This window comes from Lonchura striata, chromosome 5, assembly GCF_050655825.1.
Source record: "Lonchura striata isolate lonStrDom1 chromosome 5, ASM5065582v1, whole genome shotgun sequence".
NCBI classification, from domain to species: Eukaryota; Metazoa; Chordata; class Aves; order Passeriformes; family Estrildidae; genus Lonchura; species Lonchura striata.
Window position 1 is genome coordinate 19,928,220 of NC_140707.1, and position 17,905 is coordinate 19,946,124.

General features: G+C 48.4%; 1 protein-coding gene across 1 annotated transcript; it reads left to right on the forward strand.

Moving 5' to 3' along the window:
* Nucleotides 1-3,092: 3,092 nt before the first annotated feature.
* On the forward strand, nucleotides 3,093-16,149 carry LOC110484926 (acyl-CoA 6-desaturase). Its single transcript, XM_021555916.4, has 12 exons — nucleotides 3,093-3,527; nucleotides 6,900-7,010; nucleotides 8,002-8,199; nucleotides 8,313-8,414; nucleotides 8,908-9,033; nucleotides 10,252-10,312; nucleotides 10,644-10,720; nucleotides 10,885-10,982; nucleotides 11,550-11,646; nucleotides 12,550-12,629; nucleotides 13,650-13,775; nucleotides 14,634-16,149. Exons 1-12 carry the CDS (start codon nucleotides 3,321-3,323, stop codon nucleotides 14,683-14,685), a joined length of 1,335 nt encoding a protein of 444 aa, XP_021411591.3. The 5' UTR covers nucleotides 3,093-3,320; the 3' UTR covers nucleotides 14,686-16,149.
* Nucleotides 16,150-17,905: the final 1,756 nt, after the last annotated feature.

Consider the following 17,905-nt stretch of genomic DNA (forward strand, 5'->3'; position numbering starts at 1 on the left):
CTTATCAGACCTTGCAAAAAAAACTTATCTGACCTTGCAAAAATAACCTATCAGACCTTGCCTCCTACATGAAACTCCACAAAGGGATGAGACAACAAGCACAGAAAATATTGTGGTTTTGCTACATTTTTAAAACGCTTTCCTCAGGGAAAAGGAACTTCTTTAACATTAAACCAATACATGAGACAGTGTAGAGATACCCGAGCTACCACTTTTCCCTGCTGTTTCACCTTTCCAGTGTACTCCAGTCAGATTTCCTTCACTGACTCATTAGCTGAAGAGCAGACGAGCCACTTCTACGTATGCTCCCTGCAAAAACTCTTCCACTTCTACATCGCCCTTCCCATACTTTGCTCCCTTTCGTGTTCCTCACCTTTTCTGCCCACATCTCGTGACTCTTTGGTTAAACTCGGGGCTTTTATGTCCCTCACACAAGGTCTTTGTGCTGCTAAAGCTACACCGGGCAGCAACCACAGCCTTTCACCCACTTGGCCATAGAGCAGAGCCTGTTCTCCTCTCTTTGCTGGGGCTGGTTTGTGTCCCAGGAGCCAAAGAAAACTTGGAACAAGCCCTGCCTGAAGCCTGACAGCCTGGCTGGCTGTGGTGCAGGAGGCTGAGAGTAACAGGGATTATTTTAGAAGCATCTTTCAATGGCTTGTCATTAAGTTATGGTGCAATTTTCCATGGGAAATATCCAGGTAGGGAGTTCTGGAAGCTGATTTTGCTTGTCCATCTACAGGTAAATTCCAAAATGGACCAACCTCGTTTTCAGCTTATTTCATAGAATCAACATAGAATCCAGGAATGGTTTGGGTTGGGAGAGACCTTAAAGCTCATCCCATTCCAACCCTCTGCCATGGGCAGGGACACCAGCCACTATCCCAGACTGCTTCAAGCCCCTTCCAACCTGGCTTTGGACACTTCCAGGGATGGGGCAGCCACAGCTTCTCTGGGCAACCTGTGCCAGGGCATCAGCACCCTCACAGGGAAGGATTTCTTCCTGAGTTGTACATATCCAGGCACACCTACAGGACTAAAATCCCCAAATTCAAAGAATTCAGCAAACTTATCCCTCATCACAAGCAACATGTTTCAGGTCCACCTGAATGTGGCGTCTGGATGTAATTTAGTCTGATCCTTGTCACAGGGCTATTTTGAACCACACTAAATAAAACTTGCAAGTCTTAGCAAAACATTCCTGTCATTTCTGACTTTCCTCACCTCACACCACAGGCAAAGACTGTTTAACAGGCTGAAGCCATCCTGCAGCATTAACACCAGGCAGAAACAGAGGAAAGCTCTAGCATGTCTTGGCACAAAGATAAAGAGGAGAGATTTGGACTGGAAGAAATCCTTCCCTGTGAGGACCCTGAGGCCCTGGCACAGGGTGCCCAGAGAAGCTGTGGCTGCTTCATCCCTGGAAGTGTTCCAGGCCAGGTTGGATGGGGCTTGGAGCAACCTGGGACAGTGGAAGATTTCCCTTTCCATAGCAAGGGAATGGAACTGGATGATCTTTCCCACCCAAATCTTTCTGTGATTCTATAATTAACCGTGTGGGTTCCTTCACCTGCTTAGGCCCAGCCTCTGCCATTCCAGAAAGGATTAATAATCCTCCCATTTATTCATGCAAAATCATCACAGGAAAAGATTCCTGTTGCCAGGAAAGTTGGGGATCACACCTGCCTGGCCCTGGAAAGCACTCCAGGTGCTGTCAGAGGTAAACAAAGCCACAGGGAAAGAGGTCTGTGGTATTTTTGTCCTTGCCACATCACACCTTGCATAACCTAATGAAGGAATTGCATACAAGAAAGTGCCCCACGGCAAGGAAAGGATGGAAAGATGGCATTATCCCACCTGTTAATGAAAGCATAGCCTGGGGCAGGAGAGTTCAACCAGCTCTGCTTGTGCCACGGCAAAGCTGTAAAGTCTGGCAGCTACCAGCGGAAGCCAGGTGAAAACAGAGCAAAACAATGCAGATTTTGGGCAGAAGAGCAATAGCTCATTTCTGAGCTCAGCGGTGAATAGTGGGGTGAGAAGTCTGTGGGGGAAAAGGCAGAAAAATGAGAAAAAAGCAGGGGGGAAAATATGAAAAAGAGGGGAGAAAGAAAAAATGTAAAAAAGGTACAAAAGAGTAAAATTAGTAAAAAGAAAGGTTAAAAAATAGTAAAAATGGTAAAAAATAGTAAAATGAGAGAGGAAGGAGGAGAAAAGGGTGGAAAGAGAGGAAGCAGGAGAAGGGGTGAAGGGAAAAAAGAGGGAAAAGGAGTGGAAGGAGAAAAGGCAGAAAAGGGAGAAGATGGGAAGAGGAGAAGGGAGGAAAAAGAGAAGAAAGGGGGAAAGAGATGACAAAAGGAGGAAAGAAGGAAGCAGGGGAAACGAGAAGGGGGAAAGATAGGAAAAGTGGGAAAGAGGAGAAGGAGGAAAAGGGGGATAAAGGGAGGAAAAGAAGGGGTAAGGAGCGAAGTGGGAAAGGTGGGGAAGGGGAGGGGGAGAAAAGGAAATTAAGAAAAAGAAAACAGGGAAAAGGAAGGGGGGAAAAAAAGAAGGACAAGAAAAATAACGCGGGAAAAGGGAAAAAAAAAAAAAACAAACGGCGGGGGCAGCTCTTTACATCGGGAGCCAAAAAATCCCGAGGACACGAAGCTCGGAGCGGGAGGAGGAGGAAGAGGGGGAGGTGGGGGGTTCCCGTCCCCCGGCGGCCCCGGCCGCTTCGAAAGATCGGGCCGGGCCAATGGGCGGGAGCGGGAGGGCGGCGGGACGGCCGGGATTGGCGCCGGGGCTCGGCTGATCCCGCCGGGAGAGCCCCGGCACCGGGCGGAGCGGGGCGGGGGCCACGCCGCGCACAGGGGGGCGGCGTGCGGGGCAGGGGGAGATGCCCACGGGGAGGAGGATGCTGAATTTGGGGAGGGGGTGGGGATGCCGGGATGGAGGAGAATGCCTGGGAGAAAGGATGGTGCCGGGAGAGGGAGGGGATGCCGAGGGAGGAGAATGCCCGGGGGGGATGCCCGAGAAGGGGGTGCGAAGGGGCGTGTGGGTGGAAGGGGCCGAGCTTCCCTCAAAATACTGGGCTATGTGCGAGGATAAAGTGCATCAGTGCGGGGACAGCCAGCCTAGGGGGCACTTCCGAGCAGGCGGAGAGAAGCGAGAAACAAAGAGAAGGGAGGACATGAGCGAAGGCGAAGGGAGGGAGCAGGGGATCAGCTGAGTTCAATCCCGCCAGGAAGGCTCTTCCCCTCCGGCACATCCCTGAGAGGCGCAGGGACAGGTTCTCCCCCCTCCTCTCCCCCTTTGGTCAAGAAGACAAAGAATCCAGTGGCCCCATGGGGAAAGGGGGTGAGCAAGGGGGGGACTCGGGGGAGCCGGCGGCGCAGATCCGCTTCTACACCTGGGAGGAGATCCAGAAGCACAACCTGAGGACGGACAAGTGGCTGGTGATAGAGCGAAAGGTTTATAATATCACCAAGTGGGCAAAAAGGCACCCGGGGGGCCAGCGAGTCATCAGCCACTGCGCCGGCGAAGATGCCACGGTAAGGACCGACCCCCGCGGGTCTCCCGGCTCCAGCAGCATCCTCTGACAGCTCCTTCCCTCCCGAAGGGAGCCAGCTGCCTGCTGTCCCCTGTCCCCCTCTCCCCAACACCTGCGGGACACCCGGCTCAGCCCTTTCGCTGCTCCCAGCTCGGTTCAAGCGGATGCAGGTTCCCCGCGATGGGTTGGTAGGGATACTCTGCTTAAATCCTACTGGTTTGCCTTTGTCTCCTGCTTGTGCCGTGCCCCGAGCCCTGAATTGAGGAGCAAAGTGTCCCAAATTTTCCCCTTTTCCAGTGTGGGGCTTGTGACATGCAGAGTCATGCAGCCAAGCACAGGGAGGGTTAAACAGAGGCCAGGCTGTCTCTCAAAGTTGCTTCTCTGAGGAGGCTTTAACACAAGGAGCTTTTGAGCATTTTTTCCCCAGGAGAAAATTCTCTGGAGAATTTGGTTACAGGTTGCTACAGAAAAGAGAAAAAAAAAAAATAAAAAAGGCAGCAAACCATTTGCTGCTGCTCCAGCTGCTCCTTCACTGGGTTCAGCCACCTCTCAGGTTTCAGTCAAAGAAACCAAACAACAACAAAAAAACCCTAGCCGTGAAAGAGGAACAAATTTGAAATAAATTGTTTGTTGTCTGGAGTTCCCCTCAAAACCACCTTCCTCAGAAGTGCATCCAGAGAGCGTGTTTTCCCTTCAGGGCGTGTTAATGAAATCCAAGCAGCCTCAGAGCTCTTCCTAAAACGTGCAGAGACCAAGCAGGAACAGGAACTGCTGGTCTCCCACAGCTCCTGACACCTTAGCAAGGAGGAGACAAAATTTTTTGGCAGAACCTTCCCTTTCCATCAGTCCCCACTTCCCTGCGTCCTGTCGTTATTTTCAATTCTTTTCCTTGAAGCACTGAGCTGCATTTTGACCCTTCTGTCCCTTTTAAGTAAATCCTCTGAATGAATAGCTTTTCCCCTCAGAAAGATGGGCCAGGTTTTGCTTTCAACTGCTTAAACACAGAGCTGCTGAAACGGGAGGAGTTTGACTCCTATCCCCAAGAATTTAACTCCAGTATCTCCATTAGCAACCAAAAAGCATCTGTTACTGCAGAATCCTTGAAAGGGAGGCTGAAACACAGGTTGGTGGTTCCAGGATTGCTGGTTCTCCTCCCACCTCCCCAGGGTACGTTGCATCCCACACTCTGTGAAGCCATGGCTTTAAAAATGCTCTGAAATTCTTAAATCACCACTCTGAGCACTAAACCAGGACTGGCATAAGTTTTGCAGCTTCCCTGTGATGAACAACCTCTTACAGCCAGAAAACCCTCTCTCATTCAGGGGGAGAAGCCTCTGTGGGTTTAAATTGGATTTTAGGAGGAAATTCTTCCCTGGGAGGGTGTCGAGGCCCTGGCACAGGTTGTCCAAAGAAGCTGTGGCTGCCCCATCCCTGGAAGTGTCCAAGGCCAGGCTGGATGGGGTTTGGAGTAACCTGGTCTAGGGGAGGTGTCCTTGCCCGTGGCAGGGGAGTGTAATTATATGATTTTTGAAGTCCCTTTCAATCCAAACAATTCCATGTGTCTCTGATTTTTTTAAACACAACATCTGAGTCTGGGCCAACCTGTTCTGGTATCACCTCATGCACAGAACACAAAGGCAGGGACACTTTGCAGTGTCTCTGTACCAGAAGTGTTCAGGGATGTAAAAGAAAATCCTTGTGCTGACTGCTCTAAGCACTCCTAATGCTCAAGTACAGATCATATCTCAATTATACAAAGCTTTTTTTTTTCCCCTCACCAAAAGCAGCTGGAATAACTCCCATATCCCATAAAACACTTCAGCTTATTTGGTCAGTAGATCACAAAGCTGGGAGGTCAAGTGCCAATATCACACAGCATTTCCCAGGGATTATCTTTTCCCTTAAGCTTTTTATCTCCTGCAATGCAGAACTGAGAACAATTCCAAAATTCAGGTGCTATCTTATATTTGGGACCTATTAGTAACGGAGCTTCATGAGATAAACATAACAAAAATCCAATCCTTCCATCATTTGCAGGATCTCCAGGCAGTAAGCACCCAATCAGACCTCCAAAGACTTTTTTATTCCCAGCAGTTAAAATAATAATACAGAATCAACACTTTTAATGCTTCTCTCTCTTCCCCTTTCTTCCCCTTTTTGTTTTCACCCAAAACTGCAGAGCCTTGCAGTAGGCACAGTCAGTCAAGTCCCCCCTCATTCTGATTTTCCTTCCTCTTTCACGTCTTCTGCAAATTGTTCCAGAGAGGGAAACAATGAACCAGAGTCAACATTTCAGTGACCCACTTCTGGGTCCAAGTTTTGATTGATTTTGGTGGACTTTGGGCCCAAGGTTGTTGCCTGGTATTTCTGACCTCCAGATTGAGGACAGCTCCCTCAGGGTCAGCTGGACACAGGCAGCACTTTTCAGTCTGCCCTTTGTCTTTAGAGCCAAGAGGGAAATATTAGTTGGTCTCTACAATTGTTAGGCAATGGGACAAAGGTGGAAACACTGGAGCATGGTTCCCCTCACTGCTGTTTTTAATGATATTTTTTTTTCCATACTCTCTTAGCACTTCATGGAACCAATCCTTCCTGTTCTCCCAGGTGAATTCCAAGAGCTGACTCCAGTTCTATGCACATGGGAAAGGGCAAGGACAGAGTGAGGATTTCTGATGTGGATCAGCTTTCTGTCCCTGCTGCTGTCATTTGGGTTAAAATTCTAGCTGTGCCATGGGAAAGGATCTGGCCAAGATTTCACTATGAGCATCAGGCACTTGTGGGATACAGGTGGACAAAAATATGTGGAAAGGGGAAGGAATAGAGAAAAAGAAGAGCCAGATAAACTACTGAATGACAGGATCAAAATGATCCACAAACAAGGCATATTCTCAAAAATCACTTTTTCTTCAGCTGTTTTACAGCTGGGATCTCCAGGCCTGGCCAAAACACCTAAGAATATTTTTTGTGTTTGCAGTCACATCTAGCTTTGGCCACCACAGTCAGCCCCTCTCAACTTGCCTCCAGGAGCAGACTTTCCAAGGGTATTTATACCCTAGGAGGGATTTGCACAAATTCCCCTCTGCCTACCTTCTAAGGGAATTAACAGGATTTAAGTATTTAGTTGCTTAGAAAGAATTTCTTGAGGTGCCTTTCACCATATGGCTGGATGCCATCCCAGGTCTCACCATTCCCAGACAGCAAATTCATCAGGCTTTAGTGGAATTAATGTCCCAAAAAGTGATCACAGAGCTGGAGGTCACCTGGCCCCTCTTCCACAGGTTCTACGCTGCTGGAAGTGGGTAGGAATTACACAGTGAATAGGAAGAACATCTTACTCCTGGACCTCACACAGTTCCTCCTGTTTCCACTCCAGGATGCATTCCAGGCCTTCCATATCAATCCCACCTTGGTGCAGAAGTTTCTCAAGCCGCTGCTCATTGGAGAACTCGCTCCAGGGGAGCCCAGCCAGGACCGAGACAAAAATGTGAGTATTTATTCCTCAGCTGTGGTTCAGGGTGGCTGCTCCTGCCATTCTTTCCCTCTTGGGATGCTCTCCAGAAAGGGAGAGGAGTTCTCAGTGACTGAACATCTCCATGTAGAGTATTTCCATCCTATCATGGATTCAAATATGTGTGGAAAGGAGGTGACACTTCTGGCTGTCCAAACCTTTTCTTCTCCACAGAGCCAGCAACAACCAATTTCTGGCAGCCCATTGCAGGCACCCAGGCTGGACTGAGCCCATCCTGAAGGGAAATGGGAACTGAGACATGTGGAATAGGAAATGTGCACTAGCCCTGGCAACTGTGGTCCCTTCTGCTGCTCCTTTGCTGGTGACCAAGCTCCAAAACACAAGTCCCCAGATGTCCCATTTTGGTGGCCTTGCTAAGGAGCAGCAGTCACTGCCCATTCTCAGGGCAGCTCTGTATCCCTGCTCATCCATTATTCAGGCCCAGAGCATGGCACAACTGGCTCTGGCCAGGAAACTCAATCCTGCCCCGTTGTTTGTGGCTGGCCCTGATTGTGATATATCTGTGTCACTCACAATAGAGGGGACAACGCTGGCCCCCAGTGACCCAGGAATGCCCCTCATGGATGGCTGCACAGGACCTGGCCCATGGATTGAATGCATGATGGGTGATAGTGGGTGCTCATTATCAGAGCTCTGGAATTAGGCACAATAGCACTGAATTCCCTCTTGCTCCAGCTTCTCCTTAGTGCTCAGGAAGCTCATTCAGACAAGTGCCATCAGGTGATATGATACTCAACAGAGCTTGGATTACTCTTCTGGCTCCAGGTCCAAAAGGTCAGGATGTGGGCTCAGACTGGCCAGGATGTTTATTCATAGGAATACAGGGCAAAAAGCTGGAATATGGAGCCAGATTGCTTAGCATGGAGCCCATCCTTCCTCTGTCCATCCCACAACTCAGTCAGGCTCACTTCCAAGCCTCACCCTGCTCTTGCCTGTCCCATTGCAGTCCCAACTGGTGGAGGATTTCCGGACCCTGCGGAAGACAGCGGAGGACATGAACCTGTTCCAAGCCAGCCCCTTGTTCTTCTCCTTTTACCTGGGCCACATCATTGTCATGGAAGTTTTGGCTTGGCTCATGATTTCCTACTTTGGCACTGGCTGGATCACAACCCTCATCCTTGCCTGCATCCTTACAACTTCCCAGGTGACAAAGAGAGTTCTTCCTCACACTCCCAATGTGCCCTCCATCTCCATTTCTTTCCTGCTTAGCTCTGATTCCCAATAGCTTCCTACCTATTTGATTTCCCCTCATTCTAGGCCCAGGCAGGGTGGCTGCAACATGATTTTGGACACCTCTCTGTCTTCAAGAAGTCTTCCTGGAACCATATTGTCCACAAGTTTGTCATTGGACACCTGAAGGTAAAGGGAATTATGGAGCCAGGGAATTCTGGGAATGCATCATTTTGGCTGGGGCAGAGTAGGGAAGGGAGGCTCTCAACCTCTCCAGAGTGAGCAGAGGCACAAAAAAAGTTGGTGACCATTTCCCATGGAGCAACCTGGGCTAGTGGAAGGTGACTCTGCTCATGGCAGGGGACTGGGACTAGATGAGCTTTAAAGACCCTTCAAACTCAAACAATTTCAGTGTTTTCTGGGAAGACACAGTGACCTGTAACTCACTCAGAGTGTGTTTATTCCATGTTATTTCAATACAGATGATCCTTAGGGATCTCTCTGCAAGCAGCAGTCTCATAGCAACCAACAAGTCCACCACGCCCTGCTTGCTGCTCTTTCCAAAGAAATCCCACTTTGGCCACAATTTGAGTCACACCACTTTAGTTCCTATGAATGATTGGGTAATCCCACCTTGGGAGCAGCTCTCCATGGATGAAAACTCCTTGTTCTCCTTGCCCAGGGTGCGTCTGCAAACTGGTGGAACCACCGCCACTTCCAGCACCACGCCAAGCCCAACATCTTCCATAAGGACCCAGATGTGAACATGCTGCACATTTTTGTCCTGGGAGACACACAGCCCGTTGAGGTAAGGAAAAGTGGGGAAAAAATGGAAAACTACTGTCCCTGAGAGGGCCCTGAAGAGTGGTTGCGCAAATCCAGGAGTTGGCTCCCATTGTTAAACATGACTTGCACAGGCAGGACTTCCAGGAATGCTAGAAATGAAATGCTTAATCCAGGGATTTCGTCTGGCTACATGGTCTGACAGGAGTTGGGAGCCAACCCTTGGGCTGAGGAGCAGCACTGACTACTAATTCCCAATCCATTTCCTGTGCTGACCACAGGAGAAAGTGTCTTGGGTCACCTTGGGAAAAATAATGTAGATGGGGTTGGAGAGAAAGCAAAAAGCCACTAAAGGCTACTTCATGCTGCTGGCTTGAAGTACCAGCATGAGAGGGGAATACAGTGTTCCTCAGTATTCCAGCAGGAACATTTCAAAACTGACCTTCCATTTCCATAGCACATATCTTCCAGCATCAAGTAATTTTAATTTTAATTCTGTCTACCCCTCCAGAGCCAAAATTTTTATTGGCTGTTTATAAAAACCTACCCAAACCATTAAAATCATGGTGTTTTTCACAGTGGAACAAGGATTTCTAGCTTTAAAAACAAAACCCCAAGAAAATGGACAAGCAGCAAAGACAACACAAGGAAATACAACATTAAAAATGGTTTCTTGGACAGATTTTGTATTATTGAGAAAGCAGACCATGGTTCTACTACTTAAAGGAAAACCTAAACATTTGTGGAAACAAGGAAAAACTGGATTTCTGCCTCAAAATATCTGATATTAGGCCAGAATCAGTCTATCCAAATATTCTCACATTGGTATAAAAATCCTTTTCCAAATGATGCCAAGCACACAGCCTTGCAGAGCTCAGCCCAGAGGGAATAAGGTGCCTGATTTATTGGTGTTACAAGCCTTCCCTTCCGAAAAAATCAGACTTTTTGCCTATCACATATGTATTAATAAAGATGGAGGTGCTAGCAGCTCTTCTAACAGACACAGGGATGGCAGAAGTTGAAGTGCATCAAAATTCCATGAAGTAAATAGAAACTATCCTTAAAAACTGAGTTTGCGCCTAACACAATGATGAAGTTAGGACATTTAATCATTCCAAATCTCTTCTTAACTGCTGGTGGGAATTCAGTCAAAATTCCCTGGTCAATAAATTAAGAATTATTGCAGAGAATCTGCTTTTACCTGGGAATGTCCCAGTATGAACTGTCTCTTTGTGTCCTGCAGTATGGCAAGAAGAAGCTGAAGTACCTGCCTTACAACCACCAGCACGAGTACTTCTTCCTCAGTGAGTATCCACTCTCCTCTCTTCCCTTTTCCTGGAATGCCACTTGTCCTTTCCAGCCCTCACTGTGTGAGCAGAACAACTCCTCAAATCCCAACTCATCCCACCCTTCCTCAGGACCCTGTGCAGGTCCCAAAATCAGCTCAGGAATATCCAAGCACCTGGAACATTGCCCTGTAGAGCAAAGGAATATAAAACACCTGAGGCTGGCAATGACCTCCATGTGAGAGGCTCCATGGAAATGCTGCATGTTCCCAGTTCCATGGAAGCAGTCCCTCATGTCACACACCTTCCCACCCCTCTGATGGCCAAACCATTTCCCTTTGCCTTGCAGTCTTCCCACCTCTGCTCATCCCTGTGTATTTCCAAATCCAAATCATCTCGACCATGATCAAGCACAGGTTCTGGGCGGTGAGTGAAACATTCCCTCCATCCTTATGGGGTCTGGCTGGAAACTGGAGCAGAGAGGGAGGCCAGGGGGCAGGCAGGAATTACCCAGTGTTCCAAACATCACCAGCAAGGACACGTTATCCAAGATGGGTAAAGTGATGCCTGGTGTTTTCTCTGTCCCCCAGGACCTGGCCTGGGCCATCAGCTACTACCTGCGCTACTTCATCACCTACATCCCGTTCTATGGTATCCTGGGATCCCTGTGTCTCCTCACGTTTGTCAGGTAGGGGACCCAGGACATCCCTGCTGCTCTCCCACCCCTCCAGTGCTGTTTAAGCCTGGCCTCAGCTCTACTGTGTCCTACTGGCTCACTTCCCTGTCAGCATCTCCGAGTTCCAGCTCCTCTGGCACTCTCCCTGCACCTTCCCCTGCCCTGTGATGGTCCTGCCAGGATTCTCCTGCCTTTCCTCATTCCCTGTTCTCACACACTGCTGATCCCACTTTGGTCATGGCTGGACCCTCCCAGAGTGCCTCATCCCACCCTCTTCCCAGTAGACTGTGGAGGTAATTCTGTGCATGCTCCAAGTCTGAAATCAAGCTGGAAAACTTATCACAAGCAGCCCATTATTCTCAAAATATTTGATGAAACTCAAAGTGCAAGGGAAAAAAAAGCAAAGCTGCAAAATCAGATCATTTGCTTTTCCAGAAAACAAGCCTGGAACAAAGATGATTCCAGGCAATTCCTTGTCAACATCCATCCAAGTCTCTGCTGCTCCCTGCAAACCCCACTCTAATTACCTGATGTCCCCATGTCTGGTAGATATTCTCATTATTTTTCCTGGTTTTGCAGGTTCCTGGAGAGTCACTGGTTCGTGTGGGTCACACAGATGAATCACATTCCAATGGAAATTGATTCTGAGAAGCACAGAGACTGGCTGAGCTCCCAGGTAACCGGGAGGGGGAAAACCACCCCTGACTCACCCTGAAATGGGATTTACTCAAAGAGTGTGAGAGTTACCACCACCCCCAGTGTTACCACCATCCCTTACTAGGATAGAGTGTCTTGTCCATGACTTCTCCCATAAACATGTTCTTCCCAGAGCCACCAGTGCTTGGGAAAGACATGGAATTACAAAGTTCAGCAGTTCCTTTGACAATCAAAAGGTTACCGGTGGCGAGTGAAGCTGGATGTGATTGCAAATCCAAAAAACATCCCTGGGTGTTTTGGCCATGTCTGTAGATCCCAGCAATAAAACAGCTGAGGAAAAAATGTCAACTCTTCATTTTGGAGCCTGCCTTTGTCCTTTTGTTCTGGAAGATGAGTGATTGTACTCTCCCTTTCCTCTCCTTTATTCCAGAGCCGTATTCTTGATATTTTGGCAGATTATCCCCCTGCAAATTCAAGTAAAATGTGTGAATGAGGAACCCTATCAAAAATTTGGTTGAATTTTAAGAATTTTAAGAAAAAATATCTTATTTTATGGTCATTAATGGCAGAAATACCTATTAAATATTCTCAGAATATCACACTTAAGGCAAATTGGGCAATAACTACACGGGGATGGGGGAGCTTTGTGTCCATACATTTTCCTCCTGTTTTCCACCTTGGTACTGCTGTCAACCCTCTGATCTCCAATGGAAGAGGCTGAGATTTAGGAATCTGGGCTTGGGCTGCTACATCACTTCACCACCAGTGTGAGTTTGATTATCTGAGGCCCTTAGGGAGGATTAAAACTCCCCTTGCTGCACCCGGCCAAAGCAGACTCTGCACTCTGAGAGCTCAGGGAAGAGGCACCCTGATTTTGGGATGAGCCATCCCTAACCCTCACAGTTTTCTCTCTCCCTGGCAGATGGCAGCGACCTGCAACATTGAGCAGTCCTTTTTCAATGACTGGTTCACCGGGCACCTGAACTTCCAGATTGAGCACCAGTGAGTACAGAGCTGGGATGGCGAGGGCACTGCCAGCTTGTCACAGGCCAGGGGAGGGAATTATGAGCTGGGGAATGCCAAGGAAACAGAGTCCCAGACTACACAGGCATGGAAGATGTGGCTGCCCCATCCCTGGAAGTGCTCAAGCCCAGGCTGGATAAGGCTTGGAGCAACTTGCATTAGTGGAAGATGTCCCTGCCCATGGTGGGGCAGGAACTGAATGAGCTTTAAGATCCCTTCCCACCCAAACCATTCCAGGGTAGTCTGTTTCCATTACAGCCTGACATTTTTCTCTTTCTTCAAAGCTTTCACTCACAGCCTTACTTTGGGGTTTAATTAGGAATTGTCATTATGCATCTGCCAGTTGCAAAGGCTGTGGGCTCAAATCCCAAGCATCCACCACAGAAAACTCCCCTCCTCTCCAGTGTTTTATAGAGTGTGGGACTGTGTAGGATGCTAGGTACCAGATGCCAGAAAAAATATGGAAAACAGGGACATATGGACAGTCTGTTGCCAATAGCAACAACAAATGCAAAAGAAATGGCTTTTAGGGTGAGGCTGGCTGGTCTGGGAGTCAGCTTAGGAAATCTCCATGGAAGAACATAGGGCAAGGTACCCCCAAAATCCTTCTTTACCTGCTTCCAGAAGTGAAAAAACAGGTCACTGGGAATTCAGTTCAGCAAGAAACAATTATTCCCAGAGGAATGGTTGGCCATCTCTGAGGCTCTTCCCTCACTCCTGCTGCCCTTTCATTGCACTCATGCCTCTTTTTGCACAAACTGGCTTTCAGTGTGTCCTAAACATGGCTTTGCTTTGAGGCAGGACAGGAAAATCAGTTTTCACCACCTCCTTGAGACAGAGGAGTGTAAAGCAGGGATGTCTCAGTGCCTCCCTTCCTTTGTTTGTGCACCTTGAGGAGGAGGCACCAACGATGAGCCCCCGAGGATGCAAATCCTAGTGCCAATCCCTTGTTGCTTGTCTTGAGAGTTTTCTCAGCTTTTTTCTCTCTATCCTCTCCAGCCTGTTTCCAACAATGCCACGGCACAACTTCTGGAAAGTGAAGCCTTTGGTGAAGTCATTATGTGCCAAGTATGGAGTCCACTATGAGGAGAAGCCTCTTGGGAAAGCATTTGTAGACATCGTTGGGTAAGGCCCTCCTGAGCCCACCTGCAGCTCATTTTTCCAGGGACACACAGGATATTTTCTAGAACAGAGGATCCAGGACATGGCAGACCCTTCAGAAACCTTTAGATAGGTACAAACCTGATTGTGGCATTTGAGGACGTGGTGGCTCAGCAGTGCTGGGGTCAATCTTAGAGGGCTTCTCCAGTCCTAATGATTCTGATTTTTATACCACCCTGTTCTGACAGCTAGTGGCTCCTGCTGCGGGGAGCTGCCAGCAGATCTCCTGCTGCAAAGTGAGATGAATCAAAGGGAAACAGGTCGGGTTTCAGTCCCTGCTGTGTCCCCTGAGAGCTGTGCCAGCAGCAACAGGCAATTCCCTACAGGCAGAGCTGGAGAGGATCTAACAGTCCTTGTCAGCAGCCTCGGTGTTAATGTTGCTGTCTCAGTTCCTCTGAGGGGAATAATTCATGGCAGGGAACATGAGAAAGCTCTGCAGTCCAGGCACCTCCTGCACAAAGCACTCTGAGCATGGGCAGATGGAAGTGGGGTGGTCACAGTGGGCAGGAGATCTGTTTCCAAACCTGCTTTTGTCCTCAAATCTGGTTAGGACAGGGCCACACAGCACCAAGGGACAGTGGAGTGAAGCCTGGAGGCTCCCAGGAGAACTTACAGCCCCTTCCAGTGCCTAAAAGGGCTCCAAAGGAGCTGGAAAGGGACTCTGGACACAGGTCTGGAGTGACAGGACCAGGGGGAATGGCTTCACACTGGCAGAGGGTGGGTTCTATAAGTGTGATCCTATGATATTAAATTCAATAACAGCCTTCATTGCAGGAAAAGCATGACAGAAGCAAGACTCCCAAACTTCTTTTCTTCCCACAGGTCCCTAAAGAAATCTGGAGATCTCTGGCTGGATGCTTATCTCCATAAGTGATCATGAATCTTTCTGGGGAGGTGTGAGTGACCGGGAGGGATGGGGGGGACATGGTGGGGAGATTCACATTTGTGTCTTTTACTCTCAGATCTCAGTCTAAATCCAGGGTTGGAGAGGAGTTTCCTGTCTTGCCAGCTGCTTCTGGTGCAGGCCCTGTTCAATCCAGACAGATTTAAAATGTGCTCCAGAGGGTGGAAAGCAAGGCCAGCAGTGCAAATGTTTCAAAAAGGGTCATTAATATCTGACCTTGACCTTCTTTTCACAAGATTTGTTTTCATTCTGCCTAAACCACACAAACCCTGATTCACACCTAAGGATTTTTAAGCCTCAGTGAGTGTTTGCAATCCAAGGACACCCCAGTCAGCTCATGTCTCTTTCCCATGTTTGTGTGGAAGAGGAATCACATCCCACGGGAGCGGCAGCTGCTGGACTGTGCTTCCAGCCCTGTCCAGAGCCCAGCTCCCTCCTTTCCCTGCTTCCTCCCCTTCTCAGCATCTCTTTAGTGAAAGCTGTGACCCTGGCCCTGCACAGCTAACCCCTAACCACAGCAGGGTTAACATAGCCGTGTTTTTAGGATCAGCCCCTCTTCCTAGGGGTCTGTAGAAGATTTCTGGGTTTAAACAGCAAAACCTCTCCTTTAGGGGAGGGTCTGTTTTCTCTTTAATGAGCAGCAGGCCTGGCACAGGAATTGTCAGTAAATCACACAAAAGATCAAAACAATCAAACAAGCAAAACATGCTAATTGCTCCTCAGTGCTCCAGAGGAACCACAAATGGCCTTTTCACCATCCTGCCCTGAAGAAACCCAGAGTTCTGCCTGTCTGCACATGCCAGGCAGGCACCGAGCCTCTTCCTGCCTGCCCTTGGGAACAATGCAGGAGAAAGGAGTTCTCCCTGCAAAAGGAGGAGCTGCTCAAATCCCAGCCGGAATCAGCCCTGCTCAGGCTGTGCTGCTGATGCAAGACCTTTGGAGAACCCTCTTACAAGTTGTCTAAAACTCTATTTTCTGCACACCACCTAATTACCAAAATTCACTAATGGCTTTTCAGGAGATATGGTTGGACAGCTTCCAGATGCTTCTGGAACAGGTGACCTGACCCCAAATAAATCCGGGGTTTCAGATTCAGCTGCAACACTACAGAAAGATACTTGGTTTAGGACAAAAGGCCATGGTTCCAAAAGCAGCCTCCAGCTCCAGCATCTGCCTCAGTGCTCCCTGGAAACGCCAGGAGGGAGATTCTGGTTACTTTGCTCACCTCATTACTTCCATCAGTTCTGAAACTGGATCCTCTCTGTCAAACCCCTGAATCCTAACAGCATCCCACAGAATCAGCAAGGTGCTTCACCATGAATAGAGAAGACCCTGGGACCATGGCCAGCACTGAAAAGAAAAGAAAAAAAAAATTACTCAATTATTCCCTCCCCACCCTCTGGAGAATAAAATGAGATTTTATCTTTGCTTGCAGTGGGGAATTCAGCATCTTCCAAATTCAGCAAGCAATGCTTACGGTTTGTAATTGGCTTATTCTGGGGGTCTTGCTCACCCAAGGAATGTTTAGGGTAAAAAGCTACATAAGTAACATCCTTCTGGATGCTGTGATTTCCCAGGCAGGTAGCAAGGAGCTCTCCTGGAATTTAGCTAACCACATCAGGACTGCCTTAATTTGTGTATCCCTTCCTTGAATATACTCCACTGTGCTCCAGCAAGGATGACCACAAACACAGTGGCATCAACAGTGCAAGTTTTTAAATATCCAGCTTATTCTTCTCACAGCCCTTGGGGTTTTTTTGTCTTATTTCCAGAGCAAATATTTTCCTCCTTAGCCCTGCCCCCTTCTTCTCTTCGCACTTGTCTTCTTGGGAAGCTGTTTGGGTTGATCTTGGGGAAAGATCAGCGCTCAGGCAAATGGGCATTTCTTCCCCAAAAAAACTACTATTTTTTCAGGCAAAGCCTCTCTAGCTCATGTAGCTTTTTCCTCTCCTTCTAAAAAATCCAAGCTTTCTCTCTCAGAATTTGAGGTGATTTTTACGTGCCTTGATTCCTTGTTGACACCCCATCCCTGCAAGTGCTGCAGGCCAGGTTGGATGAGGTTTGGGGCAATCTGGTCCAGGGAAGGTGTCCCTGTCCATGGCAGGAGGGTGGAATTGAATGATCTTTATCGCCCCTTCCAACCCAAACCATTCCAGGATTCTACAAGCTCTCCAGTCATTATTGGAGCAGGTCAAAGAGATCCCTGACAAAGAGCCCTGGAAGTCTGGATCTATCTGCTTTGTTATCATTGTTCTCCAAGTAAAATTAGGTTTATCTGGAGGGATTCCAGAAGTTTCAGTAAGACTGGAAATGTAGATAGATATAAACTTCCCATGAGCTTTGTCTCCAACAATGCAGCAATGAGTGAGACATAAGCAGGTTAAAATCTGCCATCAAAATGACTGAAACACAGACTTTTCATCACAGCTTTGCCCAGCTTTCTGAGGACTCTTAACTAACCAGTTTCTCTGAAAATAATGAAGTGAAATCTTGTCCACTTTCTCTCTTGATAAAGGTCATTCATTTACACTGTAATGAGACACAAACATGGAAAAAAAACCAAACCAACCTCAGCCAGTAAGAGGTGCTGGGAACCTGCCAGGGTTTATTGAACCCAGCTACACACATGGCAATGGGGAGCTGGAAACATAGAGCTGGTTTCAGGGCAGAGAAACAAACAACAGCCAGGGAAGGACTGGATTTGTTCTCCCCACTCACTGTGGGGGGACTGGAGTAGGAGCTGGAGGACCAGGATGATTGAGGATGCCAGAGAAAAGCACAAACAACAGCAAAGAGAAGGCTCTGGCTGTGCTTTGGGAAGAGAATGAGAGATGGGAGAAGTTTGGGAAGGTCAGGGGTTGGGGAGAGATGCATGAGAGTTGGAGAAAAAATACTGAGGGATGAAGGAGGAGAAATTTGGAATCAGGTGTCCCATGATCTCCCAGCATGGCTGGAAGCTGCCTGGAGGGCTGTGCTGGAGACACAGGACAGGGCAGAACTGGGGCTCAGAGGGGGTGGCAGGGACTGGTGACATCCACAGGCACCTCGGAGTGAGCTGGATCTCACACTGAGCCCCCCCTCCCACAGCGCTGGAAGCAGGAACTCACTGCTCCCAGCTTCCAGGGAGAGGCACTGTGGGACTTACGGCACTTTCCTTGGAGTTCTCCCTCCAAGCATGGATTTGAGGAGT

Coding starts and splice junctions, on each gene's coding strand:
- LOC110484926 (XM_021555916.4), top strand. CDS start 3,321: ATGGGGAAAGGGGGTGAGCAAGGGGGGGACTCGGGGGAGCCGGCGGCG. Junction 9,034..10,251: donor GAGACACACAGCCCGTTGAG/GTAAGGAAAAGT, acceptor TGTGTCCTGCAG/TATGGCAAGAAGAAGCTGAA. Junction 12,630..13,649: donor AACTTCCAGATTGAGCACCA/GTGAGTACAGAG, acceptor TATCCTCTCCAG/CCTGTTTCCAACAATGCCAC.